Source organism: Carcharhinus amblyrhynchos, chromosome 7 (assembly GCF_965287045.1).
Source record: "Carcharhinus amblyrhynchos chromosome 7, sCarAmb.v2.hapA, whole genome shotgun sequence".
In the NCBI taxonomy this organism is placed as follows: domain Eukaryota; kingdom Metazoa; phylum Chordata; class Chondrichthyes; order Carcharhiniformes; family Carcharhinidae; genus Carcharhinus; species Carcharhinus amblyrhynchos.
The window spans coordinates 32003329-32024607 of record NC_137330.1 but is presented as its reverse complement, the minus strand read 5'-3'; the positions used below and the strand labels follow the sequence as shown (position 1 = coordinate 32024607).

Here is a 21279-nt window from a genome sequence, read left to right as displayed (position 1 = left end):
CAGAATCATCAGCCATGTCTTCAGTAGACAGCTCACGTCACCCAGGTGCCGTGCTTTAGTTTACCTTGGTGTCTCTATTGCAGCTGGCACAGGAGACTATCACAGAATGAAAGCATAGTGGCAGTTTCCAGAATGTCAAACATTGACCTGAATTTTGCACTGCCTATGGTTGCACACCTGTTGAACATCGAGGGAGTGAAACTCCTTTGAATTCTGGTGCTGGGCAGTGTTGGCATTACATGCCTGCAAAGTAATGCGATTGATGTTAATAGCACCATATATCATGATTAACCTGCAATCCTAGCAAAGCCATGTGCTCGCTCAAACTGCTTCACATTGAATAGAGAGCCCCGTTGACCTCCTTTATATAACAGTGGATGTTGCATTAAAATGATCAGCTACTTATAGGTTACTCAGTTGATTTCTTCAGCTATTGTTATGATGCGACAAATGATTGGTGCTTTCTGTAACTGCTTCAAATTGTAAAAATCTACAGGGAGTGGTGCAGCAGGAACTGAAAGATGCTTTGGTTATTGCAAGACTTCTACGCAAATGAGTTCTCCCAGGCACTCATAGGCATTGCCCTTAAAGCACAGCAAGAAAAGGAGAGTAAGCAGAAGCCTCACAGAACAAATCAAGCCAATGGATGAGAGGAGGGGGAAAAGATGATTCTCAGCAGAAAGCAATAGTGAGAGATGGGCAGCACAGTAGCACACTGTTTAGTACTGCTGCTTCACAGCATCAGAGTTCAATTCTGGTCTTTGGTCACTGTTTGTATGGAGTTTGCACATTCTCCCCATGTCTGCAAGGGTTTCCTCCCACAGTCCAAGGATGTGTGGGTTAGGTGAATTGGCCACACAAAATTGGCCCTTAGTGTCAGAGAGACTAGCAGGGTAAATACATGGGGTTACGGGGATAGGTCCTGGGTAGGATTGTTGTCAGTGCAGGCTTGATGGGCCGAATGGCCTCCTTCTGCACTGTAAGAATTCTATGATTCTCTGCTGCAAATATCTCCAGTTTGGAAGAAGCCAGACACAAATATTCATCAACATGATCACCTTCAGAGCCAATGGCAAAGTAGTTATTGTCCTTTTCTGGTTGCTCTAGTGGCTGCAATTGGTGGCAGATTTCAGTGCAGATGTTCTTACTAAATACAGATGGCTCATGTATTGTTCATCGCAGATTCAGGTAGCATGAACAATCTGGGAAAAAATGGCCATCTGCCAAAAGGCCTTCTTGCCCTCTTCTCTCTTCCAGCAGTTTGTCCTGCTCTGTCTGGTCATAAACCATGCTCTATTCCAAGGGAAATGCATGCTTAACTTGAAGCAATTGGGTTTTGCACAAGCGCTGAAATCAGCAAAAATATTCTTCAGTACCTGTCTATAGACTTTTGAAATTTGACACAACTACACAAAAGAACCAAACGTTTGTAGGATCATAGCAACATGGATGTATCAATCAGCAATTAACAAGTAAATAGTTGATGATCTCTTTGAATACGAAGGTGGGGTGAGGACCCTTCCTGCTGCACACCATATGTTCAGTTATTTTAAGAGAAGGCATCAGCTGGAGCTTCAAAATGGCATATTTGTTATGAAATCAGTATTGTACACTGATTGTCATCATGATCTCCCTGCTTTGTATACTTCTGGCCAACACTCACTCCACAAGATATAACAGCCTCAGCAGTTTGGCACGATTCATCCCATAAATGTTTCCACATGTTGCAACATTACTTTGGAGGCCTCAGGGCACTTGTAGTGCTCAAAAATGGGCACAAATGTTCCCAATTTCTTGACCAGTTACTTTGATTGGAGTAAAACGATGATTAATGTTGGAAATTATGAGATGAGAATATCATATCATTTAAAATTCTGTTTGGCAAGGAGATTCACACAATCTACACAGCTGATGGGCTGTGTGCTAATACAAGGAGCAAAACAAATGTTAAAATACCTTTTAATCCAGCTGGACCTATTTTTCCAGGGCGACCCATAGCACCTTTTTGGCCTTTTTCACCAATCGGTCCTGCAAAAAGAAAAATCCTTGTAGATGGTTCAATAAAATCTCTCCGACAATTTTATTTCATATGACTTTGTGGGATTCATCCCATCATTCTCCAAGAATTTCAGAAATGTTGATTATCAAAAACATTTGTTTTGAGGGTTTCAAGGAAATGGGCATATGGGAAGTGTAATCTCCAAGGCACCTGTAAAAATGCAAGAAATAAAATGATTTTCTCCATAAATCTATAGCCCTGGTTATCATTCCCCACACAATTTTGACTGACACATGCAAGGAAGTTAAGTTAGATAGATGATTCACTGAATCAGTTAAATTACAGAAGCTCATGTGGAGATAACCAGAAATTGTGCAAATGGATAAGCTATATATTCATTTGCAGCAGTTGATGTTTTGGCATGGAGTCCAATCATAGCTTTTCTTTGTGAGCCTCTTCACGTAATGAAATAACATTCAGCAATGCTGGCAAAGCTATTTCTATTTCTTATGCCGAGGGGCCCAAAGAGATGTTTCCCCTTGGAGCCATATCTTTGAAATGCTGCAATCCTTGTGATGAAGATACTCGAATAAAGGCATTGCATAAAGAATTCCAGGACATTAGCCCAGCAACAAGTGAAGAATTGGTGATGCGTGCTGAACTCAGGATCTTGACTAAAAACTCTATCTACACTTCCCGCTGCCTTGGCAAAGCAGGCAGCATAATTAAGGACCCCACTCATCCTGGACATTCTCTCTTCCACCTTGCTCCATTGGGAAAAAGATACAAAACTCTGAGGTCGCGTACCAACTAGCTCAAGAACAGCTTCTTCCCGGCTGCCACGAGACTTTTGAATGGATCTACCTCACAGTTATGGCCCGATTTTACTATTGCACTGGCGTGAAAATGTTGTAAAGTCAGATGTGAGGCCATTAACGCGATGCATGCATTTAAATTGAATTAATGAGCTGCCCACCCGACTGTATCAGCATTGCCCCCTTTACCATCGCGTTCGCCAATCCAGAATTGTGCCAAAATGGACATGCTGTAGAAATCTGTTTCGGGCACTCCAGCTGCTGAAGAGGTGAGCTCAGAGCTTTCAACAGCTCTCTGACTCAGATTGGTGGTGGGGGGTGAGGGAGGAGGAGGAGGGTCAAACCATTCTCCGGTGAGAGGTAGGGAGGGAGTAGAGGAGGAGGGTCAGATGTACCAAGTTGGGGGGCGGGGGTGAGTGAGGCCAGATCATTCTCTGGAGATGTGGGGAGGGAGGAGGGAGGCTCGAGCGTTGTCTGGTTGGGGGGGAAGGGGAGGGAGGCGGGCCAGATCATTCTCTGGCAAGGGGAGGGAGAGAGTAGGGAGGGGGTCAGATATACCTCTGTGGGGGGGGGAGAATTGGGAGTAAGGCCAGATAGGTCTCTGAGAGGCGGGGGGGGGGGGCGGTGGGCAGGGGAGGTTGGTGGTGGGAGCGAGGCCAGATCGTTCTCTGGTTTGGGGTGGGTGGGAGTGAGGCCTCATCACTCATTGGTTGGGGGGGGGTGCTGGAAACGGGGGTCCGCTGCCACTCTATGGGCAATCAGTGGGAGGGAAAGGGGCAGGGGGTCGCGATCGTCTGGGTAGCAGGTAGGTAAGGGGGACAGCGATGTATGTGGGGACCATCGCTCCCAGACCACTTTCTCTGCTTTCTATGGCCCAGGAGTGATCTGACATGGGCGTGCTTTTTCAAATTTTTTTCTAACTGCTAATGCGCAGTTCAGAGCTCCAATCGTTTCAGGCACACTAACCCTCACCCACAATGCGAATGGGATTGATGATTTTTTTTCAGGCTAAGTGCATATGAGGGTGCCTGAGAGCAGATTTCCCAAGTCGGATCTGAATTAAGCCCAGATTCAGCACTTAGAATCAAAATGGTAAAATCAGGCCCTAAATTGACCTTTCTCTTCACCCTAGCTATGATGTAACAGTACATTCTGCAGTCTCTCTTTCCTTCTCTATGAAAGATATACCTTGTCTGTATAGCGCACAAGAAATAATACTTTTCACTGTATGTTAATAGATATGACAATAATAAATCAAATCAAATCAAATTGGAGTTGATTCTGACCTGTGCTTCAACTGTTATGTTTTAAGCTAAAATTATGGTACAATAAAGGTAATGAATACAGTCAGTAATGTTTTAAAGCAAGGGAGATTTAACATCATGCCAGTAGCAGATCACGACACTTTGTTAAAAAGTAGCAAAGTATGAGGTTTGAACTTTTGTCCCAAAACTGTGGAGGTCCTCATGGATTTAAACAGAAATATTTCAAAAACTGACATTTGATCCACAAATACAAATAAGTGTAAACACATGGAATAACCAATTAGTCACTGAATTCATTCTCTGGCTGAACTATGTTAGTGTGTGACCTCCTGTCCTTTATGCTAAACAAAGGCCTGACCACTTGCAAGCAGTGATCATTAAAAAGAACTGCTGTAGTTGGTGAGCTAATGACAGCTTGAAAATTCATTTATGTCCATGTGACATGTAATGGCTGTTAAGCACTGCTTGGGTGGTACAATCAAGAAACAGCCAGCTTGTGGGAAATAGTTCATTTTCTGAATCATGGATTCTGGATCATTTTGAATTGTGTGTTTACAGAGGTCACAACAAGCGTATTTAATATACCAACCAGATACATTGAATTCATACTCAATTAGAATATATGGTCACAATAGACTGAGGGCTCTACATTTCAATAATAAATTTATTTTAGCTATTAACATAATAAGCACAGAAAGGATGTCAGTTTCAGTAAAGCCACGAGGAGCAAGGCATGAGGAAATAAGGAGTTGGGAAGAAGCCAATTTCTGAGCCTGTGGGAATGTGGCACAAAAACATATTTGCAGCAAATGGGTAATATAAAGCATAGCACAAGTTGCAATGATGGAACTCTAGTTAAGTTTTTCCTCACTCTATAGGATGATAAGAACAAGAGTAAGCCATTCAGTACCAGAAGACTGCTCTCGGTTCAATCATGGCTGACCAAATTATAAACTCTATTCACCCACCTTAGCTCCCTGGTCCCTCAGTATTGCTACTTAACAAAAACCAGATTATTTTAAGTGTTGAAATCAGTAGAATCCACAGGCCATGAAATTTGCTAACATGCAAAAATGAGCATGGGGATTACAATGCATAATTAATATGTGTTTGTAGTTTTTTTCTTATGTTTTTTAATTGAAGACTTTCCATCTTTTTTACAAATAACACAATAAACTCTCAAAGATTGGTACAGTACGGCAAAATCATTTTCAGCAAGTTAACACAGGAAGAGACAGAAAAACAAACCCATGCAGTCGGTTTGAATTATTCATTGTCTCCAACCCCTCCCAGTGTACAAATAATGAAAGGATATATCGAAGCGTGGGGGGAGTAGCAGGACATCAGGGGGATAGCAGAATGCAGTTACAATTGGCTCAGTGGTGCACAGCCAAGCTCACAGGATGACGATGACAATGCCACAGAAACTATGGAAGACAAATCTTCACCACCCAACCATAAAAAATACAGGATATTATCACAGGTAAAATGGTGATTAAACCATCAAGGATTTTCACATCGCACTTGAGCGGGCATCACAGGATGCTTCCCCCACCCCCAACCATTTTGGAGATGCCAATGATACAACACGTCTTTTCCTAGAATATATAGTCTGACTGTACCATAACAGGAGTTAACCGAATTCCATAACTCCAAAACATCTCAAATACAAAATGTGCGTGAGCCCATAATGGGGCTGTCCCACCCATTGTGAGGACGCATAGGGCCCTGTCCATCAACCCCACATTATGTTATTCTCTTTAGGGTATCTCAAAGTGAGCATCAATAGTCTGTGCTGGGGACCTGAGACCATCATCCACAACTTCACTCACCATGACAGCCATCATCTTGATGCCTACAGCATCGCCGAAGTGTAAGCCTGCTCACCAGCAAAACTGCCACTGCACACCGGGCCCCACCCCAGTCATCTCCAACCGCCTCTATCAAAGGAGGTTTTCCTTGAGTTAACTTGGCTCTCCATCACCAAGATTTAGCCAGGATCTTCCAGGAACAGAGCACAGAATATACCATCAGGATCAAATAATTATGGGTTGTGCATCAGGGTAAAAAAAAATTTTAAATGAGTAGCGCCAGAGCTTGCAAAAAACACAGCCACTGCTGTGCTTACATTCCCCCCACCCCGCCCACCACCCACTGTGCTCGTGGTTTTTGATGCTAGCTGCAAGCAAGATTCATGCTGCCAGCTCATTTCAATGATTGCAGAGCAGAACCATCACTAATTACACTGTTGAATGGCTGCAGAACTAAGTATGGGGTGCAAAATCATGAGAGACATGTGGGTGTTCAAGTTAGTCTGTATGTCTTAAAGGAGAGATGATGTAGAGATGCCGGCGTTGGACTGGGGTAAACACAGTAAGAAGTCTGACAACACCAGGTTTAAGTCCAACCAATTTATTTGACAGTAAATTCACAAGCTTTTGGGGTTTGCCCTTCTCCATTCACCTGATGAAGGGCAAACCCTGAAAGCTTGTGAGTTTACTATCAAATAAATTGGTTGGACTTAAACCTGGTGTCGTCAGACTTCTTATTGTCTTAAAGGAGAGAACCATTTTGGCTGGAAGTCATGATAAAATTAATTAAGTCTCATGGGATTTGGGTATTGCTGGCAAAGCCAACATTTGTTCTTTAGTAGCTCTTGAAAGAGTAGTGGTGAGCTGCCCTCTTGAACCACTGCAGTGCTTCTGGTGCAGGTACAGCCAAATGCTTTCATGAAAGAGGTTCCAGGATTTTGATTCAGCAACAGTGAAGGAGTGGTGATATAGTTCCAAATCAGAATGATATGTGGCTTGGAGTGGAGCTTACAGGTGATAGGTGTTCCCATATGACTGCTGTCCTTGTCCTTCTAGATAGTAGAGATCACAGGTTTAAAACGAGCTGTTGAAGGACCTATAGTGAGTTGCTGCAATGCATCATGTGTACATTACACACAGCTGCCACTGTGCACCAGTTTTGGAAGATGTTAATATTTAGGTTGGTGGATGGGCTGCTCAAAAAGCAAACTTCTTTATCCTGGATGTTGTTGAGCTTCTGGAGTGTTGTTGGAGCTGCCCTCATCCAAATGGGGATTATTTCATCATGCCTTGACTTGTGCCTGATGGACAGACTTGAGGAGTCAGGAGGTGAGTTACGTGCCTCAGAATACCCAGCCTCTGACATTGTCTTGTAGCTGCAGTATTTATTTGACTAGTTCAGTTTAGTTTCTGGTTAACGGTAACCACCAGGAAGTTGATAGTGGAGGAATACAATGATGCTAATGCTATTGAATGTCAAGGGAAGATGGTTAAATGGGATGGTTATTGTGTGGCACAAATGTATTTGCCATTTTCAGCCCAAGCCTGAATATTGTTCAGACATTGCTGTATGTGGACACAAACCATTTTGGAGTCTGAGGAGTTGCAAACAGTACTGTTTGACTGGTCTTGTCACCAAGGTAAACTTAGAATTTTTGGTTGCTCATTAGGGTGTTGATAACCCTAACAAATTTTCCCAAACTGAATAATTATTGAATGTTTCAGTAATTGGCCTTTGCCCCCGAAAGACATTGCTATATGCTGATGACAAGTCTATGAATATAGCTTTTATCTTCTGTTGCTTTGGGAGCTCTGTCTCAATGTTGGTAATGAGTGCCTGGATCTGTTCAAAGCAGCTTCTTCATTCCCTGAACCCTGCCTCTTCAAAAGGGAGGCTGGCTTCCAAAATCATTCTTCTACAATTAGGAATAAATTGTTGGCCCACTTTGTGGACAGGAGGAGCTCATGGCATTTCTGAAATGGTTTTCCTGACTTTAGACTAACAATGACTTTAGAATGATACCAGACTTTCAGGATTACACTTGTGTCAGGAATGCTGGAACAGCATGGCACATATTCTGTTTGGCAGCTATTCGAGGAAGTGGGGAGTTGATGATGGCTGTCACGTGGTCTCTCTCTCTCTCTCTCTCTGTGCCCCTTCATTGTGAACTTTTCAGCTAATGTCATCAAAAAAATGATCAAATGCCCAAAAGTCTGGTCTGCGAATCTTGAAAGGACCCATCAACAATCTCTATCAATTGTTACTTGTACCTAACAGTCATAACTTCATCTGATACTCACACACTTAGCACTGCTACAAAACTGATATTAACATCCCACAGCTTACAGATGCTATCAGCCGTTCAACCGTGATGGTGATACTACCCAAGCATTTTGTACCATACTCATTGACACACACCTCTCATTCTTGCAAGACAAGATGTTGCAAAACTAGAGGCAGTAGCAACTAACTGAAGAGGACAGGTATGGCTACATGTCCTTTTCCCAAAGAAGGAAACAGCATGCACGATTATTAGAGTGGCCATGACTGAGGTTGTAGCCAGAGGAAGAGTTGAAACCATTGAAAACCATCATACCTAACTCTTCTTCTCACATCTAACTTCCCCCTCTCACACCCTCTTCTGATTTACAAATTACAGATAGGGTAATGGGACACCATATGCTTCTCCCCATCCCTCACCACCGTTCTATTCTTGCATCTTTCTCTTTTCAGATATTCAAGAACTGTAACCTGGCCAGGTAACGTGGAAGAGAAAGAGGCTGAAGAATAGGAAGATCGTAATGGTAAACACCACGACTTGACTGCACATTTGCAGGCACCAGCTTAAATGTTTACACTGCGCCTACTTTGGAAGGTGGCTTGAATGCACAATCCGAACATAGTGACACACCAGGTATGAGTGGCCTGCAGCCAGGGCAGGGGACAATGGTACCACAAATGTTATTTCACAGTTGCTATCCAGGAGAACAGCTTGGTACAGGACGTCGCATGCAGCATGGAACGCATCCATTCCAGCGGAAATGATTGCCAACTCCACAAAAACGTTTGTGGACCGAAGTATGCTTCAACATTTGATGGCTAGTGTCTCAGCTTCTATTGCAACACAAGCAGAATCCACCCAACATCTGAGTGCTGTATAACAAGCTCAGACTGAAGCCATGCAAGCTCAGTGTGCTGCCATCATAACTGCCGATACCAGAGTTCAAAGGGGCTTGTAGGGTGTCCTAGCAGTCCAATCTGTCCTCCAACATATTGAAAGGTTTGCTGAGGCATCACCACTGGACAGTGGCATGGAACACAAACCTAATGCTCTTTCTCAGAGTGATGCCAGTGGTCTGTGAATCGCTGCCATGTCTGCCAGTGCCCTTGCTACTGTCCTTGCTACTATTTGCCAGCTATCCAACCCAAAATGCTGCCTCCCTTTGCAAGGTGAAATACTCTGAAGCTGGGCCTTTTAGGCCCACAGCTGCTCAATGTCACCTTTCAAGGCCACCTGCAGTCTCCCCCAGCAGTCTTCCGCCAGCCATGCTACAATCATTGGATTAGCACTGAAGTGTGGCACTAGGACTGGTGAAGACATTTCAAGGGGAATGCTTACTAGCATACACCTGGAGAGTCTCCTGCTTCCTGAAGGATATAGAACATCTCTCCTCCATTTCACCTCCTTCAACTAGGCTGCATTGCAGAGTCCACAAAACTTTGGAAACTACCCTCTCCTACGATTTTTTTAAATGCTGTTCCTTTCTCAGAGTTACAAAACCATTGTGCAGAGTGATGGGGCATGCCCCTTATCCATCTCTTTGCTTGCTCCAAAGACCAATTCAAATTGGATCCAATTCATTGTGCCCAGACAAGGTACATATGAGATCCAAGCTGACAAGAGCAGGCATTTTATCTGATCGCATGCTTGATCCTATGCTTGATCTTAGCCAAAAAGGCCATTCTTCAATGTTTTCCACGTCAGAGTTATTTCCTGCACAGCACTCAGCACCTACTCCAGCCACAATGCTTTTTAGCTGTGCTGGCTATCTCCTCTCCCCCTGTGCCTCTCTTTCTAGCTGTGCTGGCTATGTCCAAGACTCCCAACCACTCACTATCAATAGCACAGTGAACACTGGCTGGATGTTGAAATTGATGATATGAATGAGGAGGCAGGACAAATTGGTGTGCTTCTGCATCAGAGTCAATAGTGGTAGGGTCCCACATCACAATCTCTGCACCATTTTTGGAAGCTATCAAACATAGCTCCTGCAATATTTTGCACTTTGCTCACAATATGTTGGCAGCATTTTGAAGTAGCAAAATAGATACATTGGTTACAAAGGATAATGAACATGTAGAGGCATTAATACCTGTTTCTTACAATTAAAACCTATACAAGCTGGTGTATCCTTGAAAAATGAAAGCAGTCAATTAACCCTTCTCCAGTAATAACATACATTAACATTCAAATGTTAGCATTTTATAAATCATTTTATATTATGCCTTTTGATGTAGAACTTATCATTGTAGAAAATCTTGTTTTAGTCACCTGGTTGTCCAACTGGGCCAACTTTTCCTATCCTCCCAGGCTCTCCTTTCTCGCCCTTTTCCCCAGGTTCACCTGCAATACAATATAAAATGACAGCATCACCCTCATTGGCAAAATGACTACACAGAAATTATACCTTTGTGCCTGTAAATAGGACCCTGACTCAGATGAAATTCAGAGGTCATTACCAAATGGCATGTAAGTGGCAATCTCTGTCTGAGAGATCAGAAAATAATTGTTACTGGAAGAGACAAAAATGTCACATATTCACAATTGCCTATTCCCAATTATTATGCAGGAATGCAACATGTTATCTGTGTGAAACATTGTGATTATTCACATATTGCTGACATATACATATTGTGGTAGCGTGGCCTTTTGAAGGGACAATCGCCCACTGATCATGTGACCCACCCAAGGCCTATTGCATGGAAGCGTATGAATCTCAGCCAATGGGAGGAAAGTGTGCGGGTCCAGGGAGTAAGCGAACCCTCAATGTGAGCTGGTAGTCAAGGGATTAAGACCTGTACTGTAGTTGCTGTGTTTATATACAGTTTTACCTTGTTGTTGTTTAACTAAATCACTCTGTGATTACAGCAACCTCCTCTTTGATGCCTCGTGCTATCATACATATAAAATACATATAGAATTTCCTTTACATGATATTGTAATCACTATCATTTATTGCAAATTAAATCTACTTTCTGTATAATGCAAGATAATTATCACATTAGGAATAAAATAATTAATGGTTAAATATTAGATTGATTGAAATCACAGGCTTCAGGAACTAATGGCAATTTCACTTTTAAAATATACAATATCTTAATATTATCTCATTGAGCTGATATAGAAACTAGCTAACCGGATTCCTACACCTAAACAGCAATAACCATTGTACAGGCTTTGCCAATGTGAAGACTCGGTGTTTTGCCTTAAAAAAAAACACCTTTAAATGTGTTATTTTACTTCGCACGTCCAAAAATTGTTCAATTTTTAATTTATAATTAAGATGCCACAATTATCATTTTATTAAGTACCAACCTGTGCTTTTTCATTCGTTAGAAGTTATTTCTTTGTTGTCACTTCAAACTTCATATTCCTGTCATGCTGTTGGTCAAAGTTTTTGTACCTCTACTCAACAGTAAGCATTCCACTATCTCAACAGTTATCCTCTGTATAATCCTGTTGCCAGCTGGAAACATTGGTGTTTCGTTTGAGATACCAATCTCCAGCAAAACAAAGGCCATGTCCTGACCCTTGCTTTCTTCTCAATGTAACATGTCCTAAAATTACACACTGACTACTCTCTCATTTTAATATTGGCAACTCCAGTCGCTGAGATGCCACCCAACTTACTCAAGGATATCATCAAAGGTAATATTGCGATTGAGTTTCTCTGAATTAAACTGAAAATAGCAATGGCTGTGAGAAAATATTTGATGGTATTTTAGATACCAACAAGAATAATAAGAAATAACAAGAAAGAAACAGAAAACAATTGCAGGCATTGAGATAGGTTTGCAGAATCAATACAATTGGAATGATACTTCAAGAGTGGACTGGCACAACGTAACAATGATCAGAATGCAGAGCAGTTCACACTGTACAATTAGATAGTTTCCTGATTCTGTGTGTTATGAGGAAATCAGGAAACAGGAAAGCTGCAAGACAATGATAAGGCATCATTAGTGAACACTTTGAAAGCCATGAGCTAATTAGAGATAGTCAGTGAGAGTTTGCAAAGGATAGTTCATGCTTCTCCAAAATTAATCAAGTTCTTCAGGGAAATTAAAAGCATATATAAAAAGGAAATGTAGTAGATGTCTATACTTAAAAAAAATGAATAAGTGCTAAATAAGAGATTTTTTTTCAAAGATTAAAGAAATTAAGGGACATGGATAAATGGATCTCAGGTTGGCAAGGATCTGTGTTAAGACTCCTTGGACCTGATTCTCCCCAAAAAAATTCATACTGTTAAATTGGGGAGAAAATGGTGTAATTCTCCATCTGTATAAATGGTTGGAGCACAGGAATAAAGTGATACATATCAGCACTTTCTGCAACAACTAAATTAGGAGACATAGAAGGAAAAAAACAGGAAGATAAATGTGAGGTGGGTAAATAGACATGATGTTGCTAAGTGTAATTTGATGTAATCATGCAGTTTGAGGAAACAAATAGAATGGAAATAAAACACAATTAGATGGTATTCTCAATGGAATTGAAAAGGAGATGTGAGTAGCATTTTTAAAAGCAGAACTATGCCTAGGATATTATAAAGATAAAGAGATGGAAGAAAACATATTGGTTAGTTTTGAGCACATATTCACATAAAGGAAATTTAAATCATTGAAAAGGTGCAATGCAGATTTACGAAGGTGATACTGGGGTGAACTTTGATCATTTGCCCCCTTATGGACACAAACACAAATTGCGTGAGAGTTCTTCATTGTTAGAAGTGCCATTTTTTGGAGGAAATGCTAGATTTAAGATTAATAATAACAATATAAAGAGAGTAGGTAAAACCTTTCTTATGCAAAGTGACATTGATGTCAAATTCATCACAGCATTTAAGAAAACATTAGAAATCACTTGGAGTAAAGCAAAATGGGATTGGAAAGTTCCAATCTGAAGCTGAATACTACATTCTAAAAGCATCCAGTTTGCTTAAGTGCCATTATCATAGCCCAACTCTCAGTACTGTTCATTACTATTGGCTGCAGTTCACAATTCCCTTTAAAACCCTATGAAAGCTTTACTTCTCCAGACTGATTTCCCCAATCCATCAAAACATTTCCAGCCAGAGAAACATTTCAGTTTTCATTGCATCTCCCTTCTCTTGATGTATAAATTCCCAGGTATATAAGCTGTTTGCAATTTCTCACTATCTCCAGTTTCTTCATTTTAATGAGATTCAAATAAAACCATTAATTTCTAAAATGTGGGGCGACACGGTGGCACAGTGGTTGGCACTGCTGTCTCACAGCACCAAGATCCCCTGTTCAATTCCAGCCTTGGGTCACTGTCTGTGCGGAGTTTGTACATTCCCCCCGGGTGCTCTGGTTTTCCTCCTACACTCCAAAGTTGTACGGGTTAGGTTGATTGGCCATGCTAAATTGCCCCTTAGCATCATGAGGATTAGTAGTGTGAATGTGTGAGGTTATGAGGATAGAGCTTGGGTGGGATTGTGGTCGGTGGGGACCCGATGGGCTGAGTGGCCTCCTTCTGCACTGTAGGATTCTACGATTCTAAACAGAGCATCTATCAAACAAGGCTTCTTAAGCTCAGCATGGTGTTTCAGACAGTAGGTACTGTTTTATACCGTAGAAGTGAAAGAACTTCTAAGGGGATTGATTTTATTCAAAAACATTTCCACAATGTCCATCCTGAAAATATGAGCTGATGTAAAAATGTATTGTAATCCTAAAATAATGTCTTACCTTCTTATAAGTATAAACAATGCTATTCAACAGAGGGGAGAGAGAGAGAAACTATAGGCCAGTTAGCCAGACATCAGTTATGGGGGCACGGGGTGGGGTGGAGAAAGATCTGAATTTGTTATAAAGGAAGTGGAAAAACTGCACTTAGAAAATCATGGTACAATTAGGGAACACCAGCATGAAATTTAAATCACGTTTGAAAGGACCATTCGAGCTTTTTTTAGGATGTGAGTAGAAGGGTGGTTAAAGAGGAATCAGCACATCCGGATTTTCAGAGGGCATTTGATAAAGTGCCACATAAAAAGTTTTTGCATGAGATAAGGGTTCTCAGGGTTGGGACTAAAATACTAGCATGAACAGAGGATCACTTAAAGAACAAAAATTTGATTTAATTTATTATTGTCACATGTATTCGGACACAATGGAAAGTATTGTTTCTTTGTCAATATTGTAAGCCTGCAATATTGACAAAGCATATCATTCATAGAGTTCATGGGGGAGAAGGAAAGGAGAGGGAGCAGAATGTAGTGTTACCATTACAGAGAGGGTGTAGAAAGTATAGAATAGGAATAAATGGGTCAATTTCACATTGGCAATCTGTTTACAATTGGGATATCACAAGGATCAGTGCTGTACGTGGTCTCAAATTCTATTCTTATAAATCTATATTAATAACTTAAATTAAGGAAGTGAGTATAATGCATCCAGGTTTGCTGATGATAAAAAGCTGGGTGAAAAACTAATCTAAATTTTCCTACCCAGGTTGTGAAAATTCTCAGCTCCTCAAATCCAACTTGGGGAAAGTGCCCCAGATAATACTTGGAAGTGCTAGTGAGAACTGGTCCACTGCCCCCAGAAAAAGCTCAGAGGCTGAAACAGTGGCTGTGTGACAGATCTGCCTCAATGATCTGGGACTTTGCTCCAACTTTATAAAACATCCTTCCAGCCCTCACCCGTTTACCCTCTTGCTACCCCACACATTCTCCATACACCATCCATGCCAATTCAAGCTCTCCACCTACCCCGCCCCCCGGCTCCCCATACCCTTCATGCCAACATATACTCCTCCATCCACCCCCATGGTCCTTTATAGACTCTATACCAATTTATTGCCAACTCATGTCAACCCATGTCCTTCATCCACCATGCTTTGCCCCATATCCACCATACCAACTCATGCCACATTTCAATCTTCTTTTCTATAATGATACAAATTCAGCTTCATTATCATCTGTTTGTGGAGGTCTTGTGGCACAGTGGGTAGCATCCCTGCCTTGGAGCCAGAATCTCTTAGAGCCAGAGATTCTGAGGTGTTGACCCATCTCAACACTTGATGGCCAAGGAAGGTGCGTTCATAATGTGGCCAACGGTTTGAGTGTCAATCTGCAAAATCTTTCCAACACACCATTGGCTGATGGCGAGAGTGAAAGAAACTCCTGGTCAGCCATCCTTAATGTGTGGAGTGGCGACCTTCAAGCTATAAGACTCTGGCAACAGCAATGTCTTGCGATGGGAACAGATGAAAGTCTGCCTTGAGTGCCATTAGGTGCAGAAGCAACAACAATTATTTCCTTATAACTTAACCCCATAGTTTTGGAATCATCCTTCTTGAAAAGCAATGAAAAGCAAGGGAGTTATCTCTGGTGAGCTGGTCAACATTTATCCCTTAATCAACATTATAAAAAAAACCTTAACTGGTCATTACCCCATTGCAGTTTGTGGGTGTTTTTGACCACATTTGGCGCCTGTGTTTCCTTTTCCTATAACTTCATTGGCTGTAATGTGTTTTGATGTCCATTGGTCATGAAAAGCACTGTATAAATGTCAGACTTTCTTTCTTTTCCTTTTATGAAACAAATTCAGTTTTATCATTAACTCATTTTAACTTGAGCCCTTGACTTTGTAATTATCTTCTTTGCTCTTCTTTGAAATAGTTAAATGTTGGGCCTGAACTTTTAACCTATTCAGGGCGTGCACTCGGCAGGCCTGGAATGGGCGCGACACTGGCTTCTGGCCGCAATCAATCCCTGAACACGATTACATGCTGCCTGGCCAATTAATGGGCAGTCAGTGTGGAACACACACTGCTGAAAAGGGCAAGAGGAGGCAGATGCTAAGGAAAGAGAGGGTGCACACTGACGTTTCTAACATGCCCCCTCAAGAGAACAGCCACTGCCGAGCTGTCACAGAGAAGTGCATCACAAAATAAATTGTGATGTATAAACTGTGCAAAGGCAGTAAATTTAAACACAAACCTCAGTCCCCAGACACCTGTTCCAATTTTATTTCGGCCTTGACATTTCACCCACCCTGGTCCAAGTTTGAAGCTAAAATGTAAAGGCCACTTGGCTAATCAGCCGTTCCACCAAATGTAAAAGCAGACAGACCATGTAAGACTGTGTTCAATTGGTCCCTCAATGGGCAAAGTTACCTACTTGATTTTGGCGGACCCACTTCCGGCTCTTGCATGTGCCTGCTGACTGAAATATTTCACGAGTGCGTGATGACTTCGGGGATGTGCATCTGACGTCTTCACACATGATTTCATGTGCTTCCAGATCTAGTGCACACCCACCCGCCCAAGCAGCACAAAAACCTGGCCTTGGTGTTCTTCTAAAGCTAGAGATGTCAGCTGAGACTTCGCCATAGCATTTTGACCCTGAGTTCCAGGCTTAAACCTAGGCTGACACTTCATTGTCCGGCTGAGAGGCTATTGAAATAATGAAGGTGCTCTTCTTCAGCTAAGCCGTTGGGCTGAAATCCTGTTGCCTGTTCAGCAGCATGTAAAAACAGCTCAAGGAACTATGCAAAGCACAGCAGGAATTCTGATACGTATTCCTCTCTGAACCAACACAACCAAAAAGCAGATTAACTGATCATTCATTTCATTGTTATTTATGCATTCTCACTGTGAGCAAACTGATTGCTACTTTTCCTGACGAAACAGTTACTGCACCTCAAAAATTACTTAATTGTCCATGAAGATTTGTGAGCTTTTGATGATGTGAAAGGTGCTCTGTAAGTGGTTGGCACGGTGACACAGTGGTTGGCATTGCTGCCTCACAGCACCATGGACCCGGGTTCAATTCCCGGCTTAGGTGACTGTGTGGAGTTTGCACATTCTCCCGGCATCTACATGGGTTTCCTCCAGGTGCTCTAATTTCCTCCCACAATCCAAAAATATGCAGGTTGGTTGGCCATGGTAAGTTTCTTCTTACAGTCAGGGGAACTAGCAGGGTAAATAGGTGGGGTTATGGGGACAGGGCCTGGGTTTGATTGTTGTCAGTGCAGGCTCGATGGCTCAAATGGCCACCTTCTGCACTGTAGGTACTCTAAGTGCAAGTTCTGTCTGTAGAGTGGTAAAGTGTAGTAATACATTTGTGAATGATGCAAGGTTAAAACAAGTCTTGATTTATAATCAACGCTGCTCAAGATATAGACTACCTACCTGGGCGCTTCACGTTGATTGATATTTTCAAAGTATAATTAGTTAACTCAGTTCTACTTCTTTTCCACTCTTCATTATGCATACACCTTTCCTGTCCTAATTTACATTACCTTACATTTATCCAAGTTAAAATTCAATAGCCTTTCCTTGGTTTATCATTCGTTGATCCAAATGTGTTTGAATGTGACACACTTCCCTTTGTCTAATTACCTGGTTTATGAGGATCAGTGAATTTTATTTTGCAGATGGAAAGGGAGTTGAAGATAGGGATATCTTCGCCAATTCATTCAGTGACTGCTGGTTGTGTATTCTGTAACTATGTGCCTCTACCTGGCACCCCCTACCCCCAACGACAAAAAGCCTGCAGACTTGCTCACCATCAACGATCACCCTTGAAAATGACCAATGTACCCAAAAGTGAACTGTTGTCTAGGGAAAGAATCAATGGATTCAGGTGACCGTAGAGAATAAAATATGAAAAAAAAATCCACTTTCATCTCACTCTTATCACTGGACTGATTACTTTATCTCTGGGATATTGTTACTCTACAATTCCCCATGCTAACATGATATGTAGTTAGCGCCGTTGCCTCACAGCGCCAGGGACCTGGGTTCGATTCCTGGCTTGGGTCACTTTCTGTGCGAAGTTTGCACATTCTCACTGTGTCTGTATGGGTTTTCTCCGGGTGTTCTGGTTTCCTCCCACAGTGCAAAGAGGTGTGGGTTAGGTTGATTGGCCATGCTAAATTGACCCTAGTGTCAAGGGAATAGCAGGATAAATATGTGGGGTTATGGGAATAGGGCCTGGGTGGGATCATAGTCAGTGCAAACTCAATGGGCCGAATGGCCTCTTTCTGCACTGCAGAGATTCTGTGATATGAAGGTAGTTGATTGCCTGCCTTAAATCTCTATCAAGGCATTGGAAATCAAATGGAAAATTAGGAAAGAAATATATTCACTCATGCACACTGAAGTGATATTTTCTCCCTATTTGCGTGACAGTGAAATGTATTAAATGTTGCTGCTACAGGCAATCAGTGCATATTCTTTATTAGAATGGTCTTGAAGCTCTAATCTATTGTCACCTCTGAGGTGGCATTAATGGTAGCATCAATGTCAATAAATTCACAATAGGCCTTCCCCACTGACTGATGTCGTCTTTGAAGTATAGAATGTGAATTGTGACTTTTCAGAATGCCACACCTGACAGATCTCAGCTGTGCCAGTTAAATTAAATTTATCACGGACCACTCCTTTCTCCAAATCTCAGAACATCATCACGATCATCATCATGGAAGATGTACCATCATAGACCATGTGCACTGACATGCATGGCAATGCTCTGAAAATTGAACAAGCCTGTAAGCTGCAGATTGCAGCCAGCAATAGCCGAGCCACACAAGTAATGCCAGTTCATTGCAAAGTTGACCTTAAGGAGTCAGTTTCAACGTTTAATTGTAGCTGCACACTGGTGCGTCTCATCACAAATAATGGATTGGAGGATATTGTGATAACTCAACATAAGTGACTGGAGCTAAGGATTTTAAATTCACTAAGAAAAGCTAGTCTCTCTTCTATTAGTACTATAATTTACACTTGAGTTTTTATAATGTTGCACTTTTGCATGATTGTGATAGCAACATCCCATTTTTCCAACCATTTCATTTCCTCCTATCTTTACCTGAAGGAAAGAATGCCTTACATCCAGATTGATTCCAACGAAACTCCATGATCTTGCCCATTGGCCATTCCTCACACGTGTACCTGACAATGAGCATCAGCCACGAGGAGTATTACAGTTGAACTCAATCCTGCCCTCAGTCACCAACCATACACCTTCCAGTGGTGCTTAATGGATAGTGAGCAGGAGTGGGCTGCAGCAACTTTATCATCTCGACTGCTGCCTTGGCTGAAATCAACTAACTCAGCACAGATAAGGAACTCAGCTTTATCTGTATTGTTTAGTTCACGAACGGGGATTGGATTTACCAAATGAATCATCCAGCGGTCTCCAACCATCTTCACTTGATGCACCCTGTAAAAACTCTGCGCCACTGCTGATCAACAAAGCACACTGCTTGTTAAGCACCAAACAAGATATCCCGGCATCAGTTTCAGTGCTAATGTAATGTAACTTAATTTAGTGAGAAGTGCAACAGGAATAAAATGTTGTCAATGTACGTCACAAATAACAAACCTTTAAACTGAAAATACAACTACCTTTCAGACCAGGGACGAGGATCTGTACTGAGCATGATTCATCAGCCATATGCTGAGATTCTCCAGATCTGAGCAAGGACAGGAACAGCAGGCCAATTCGGAACACAAGAAAAAGCAGTCCACTGTTCATAATGTTCACAAAAGGTTCATTGACTCCTAAAGACAGAAATTCTTTTATAAATAACAATCATAGCACTGAGATGAAACAAGCACATTCTTTAACTCGTTAAATACTAATAGTGAATTTAACTAGTAGTGTTCCCCCACACACTCTTTTACTGCCTGCAAGCTCACTATGTTCAAAGAAAAACTATTATCCTATTCTCTTTCCCCTATTCTTCCTTATTCTCCCCTCAGCCCTCAAATCTGCACCACATTTCGTTTGCGGTTTTCTTTGCTTGTTTAATGTGCAGGATTTTACATTCCGAGATTGGCATTATCTAAACCCTGGTATTCCTCAGTTGTGGAAGTTTGAAAAACTACCTGAGCCGAGGGGATAGCAGAAGAATTTGGGGCTCAATTATCACCACTTCTTTTGACTCAGATTCTACCACAAGTGGTTGCATGGGCTTCTTGCACTTGGCCACCTCTGTGCTGACCTCCCAGTGCAATGAAGGACTAGTGAGGTAATGTCACCCACCTGTATTCCTGCCAGATTCAACTCCAAACCATCCCCTGACCCCCGGCCCCCGCCACCACCCACCTCATCCTTCTTCCCCCATGTCCCCAAACTCAACTCCCACCCACCCCATGCACCACCTCTCCCCACCTTGTCCCAATACTAAGTGCACACCCATGATAAGCCATTCAGTACTGTGCCAAATAGTAGGCTGCCGCAAGGATTTCTAGGCACAAAAGGCTCTTGAACTTATCTAATCACAATCTATTTTCACCAATGCCTTGTGTTATGGGATTTCACTTTGACTCTTCTATTTGTAAACTTCTGTATAGCCAAACTGGTTAGTAAATAACATTAATAGAAAAATGATAGTTCTCAATTCAAAGTGAATCAATCAACTATACACAAGGTAATGCTTGGTTAAAAATTCTACAAATTGAGCTGGAACACATATTTATCTATTTAAGATTGTGGTCAGAATGTCATTTTACCGCTTAAAATTAAACCAAGCCCACTAACTTGCAAAATATTTTGAGCAGTTCATGAAAAAAAAATCCTATTACCACATCAAATCTAATTCTTGGAAAATGGTTAACATCTTAACACACCCAAATTCCAAAGCATCTAAAGGGTTAAGTGATTCTTATTTAGAGAACTCGAATCCTAAACTGCTGAAATAAATCTTGTTTGTCTTTCTGTTCTTCTCTAATGTGCTCCCTCCTCCGTGCTCCAGCCGGGAACAAGGGCTGTCCCTTGCAAATTAGTATTGCAGATATTTAGCTAGCTGTGGAACCTAAAGCAAACTGAAAACTCCTCTTACCTTATGAGGGAAGACGAAGCAGTGAGCGAGGAATCATCCTGAGCCTTTCTCTCCCATCACACAGATGAACTTTATTGCCGCTCTTGTTTACCAATGTTTGACAGCTTTTTTTTTGGGTTGACTTGTTAATATAGCCTGCCCAAGGAACCAGCTCAACAAATCAAAGAGCAAAAATTGTAAGCATGACCCATAAAAAACATCCTGTTTGACAAATGTCAGCTGGGATCTTGCAGCTGTAAAATTAGTCTATGGGAAAATCCAAGGCAGAATGGTACCAAAAACAATG

At 41.8% G+C, this 21279-nt stretch overlaps 1 protein-coding gene across 2 annotated transcripts in view; it reads right to left on the bottom strand.

The window, feature by feature from the left end:
* Nucleotides 1–21078, bottom strand: part of colec11 (collectin sub-family member 11) — a 32528-nt gene extending 11450 nt beyond the window's left edge. For both annotated transcript variants that reach the window (XM_080192097.1, XM_080192098.1), the window contains exons 1-4: nt 20994–21078; nt 19555–19710; nt 10444–10515; nt 1957–2028 (exon numbers count right to left, since the gene is read on the bottom strand). In XM_080192097.1, the coding sequence (XP_080048223.1) occupies nt 1957–2028; nt 10444–10515; nt 19555–19684 (274 nt within the window). In that variant the 5' untranslated portion in view covers nt 19685–19710; nt 20994–21078. The remainder of the gene's footprint in view (nt 1–1956; nt 2029–10443; nt 10516–19554; nt 19711–20993) is intronic.
* Nucleotides 21079–21279: the final 201 nt, after the last annotated feature.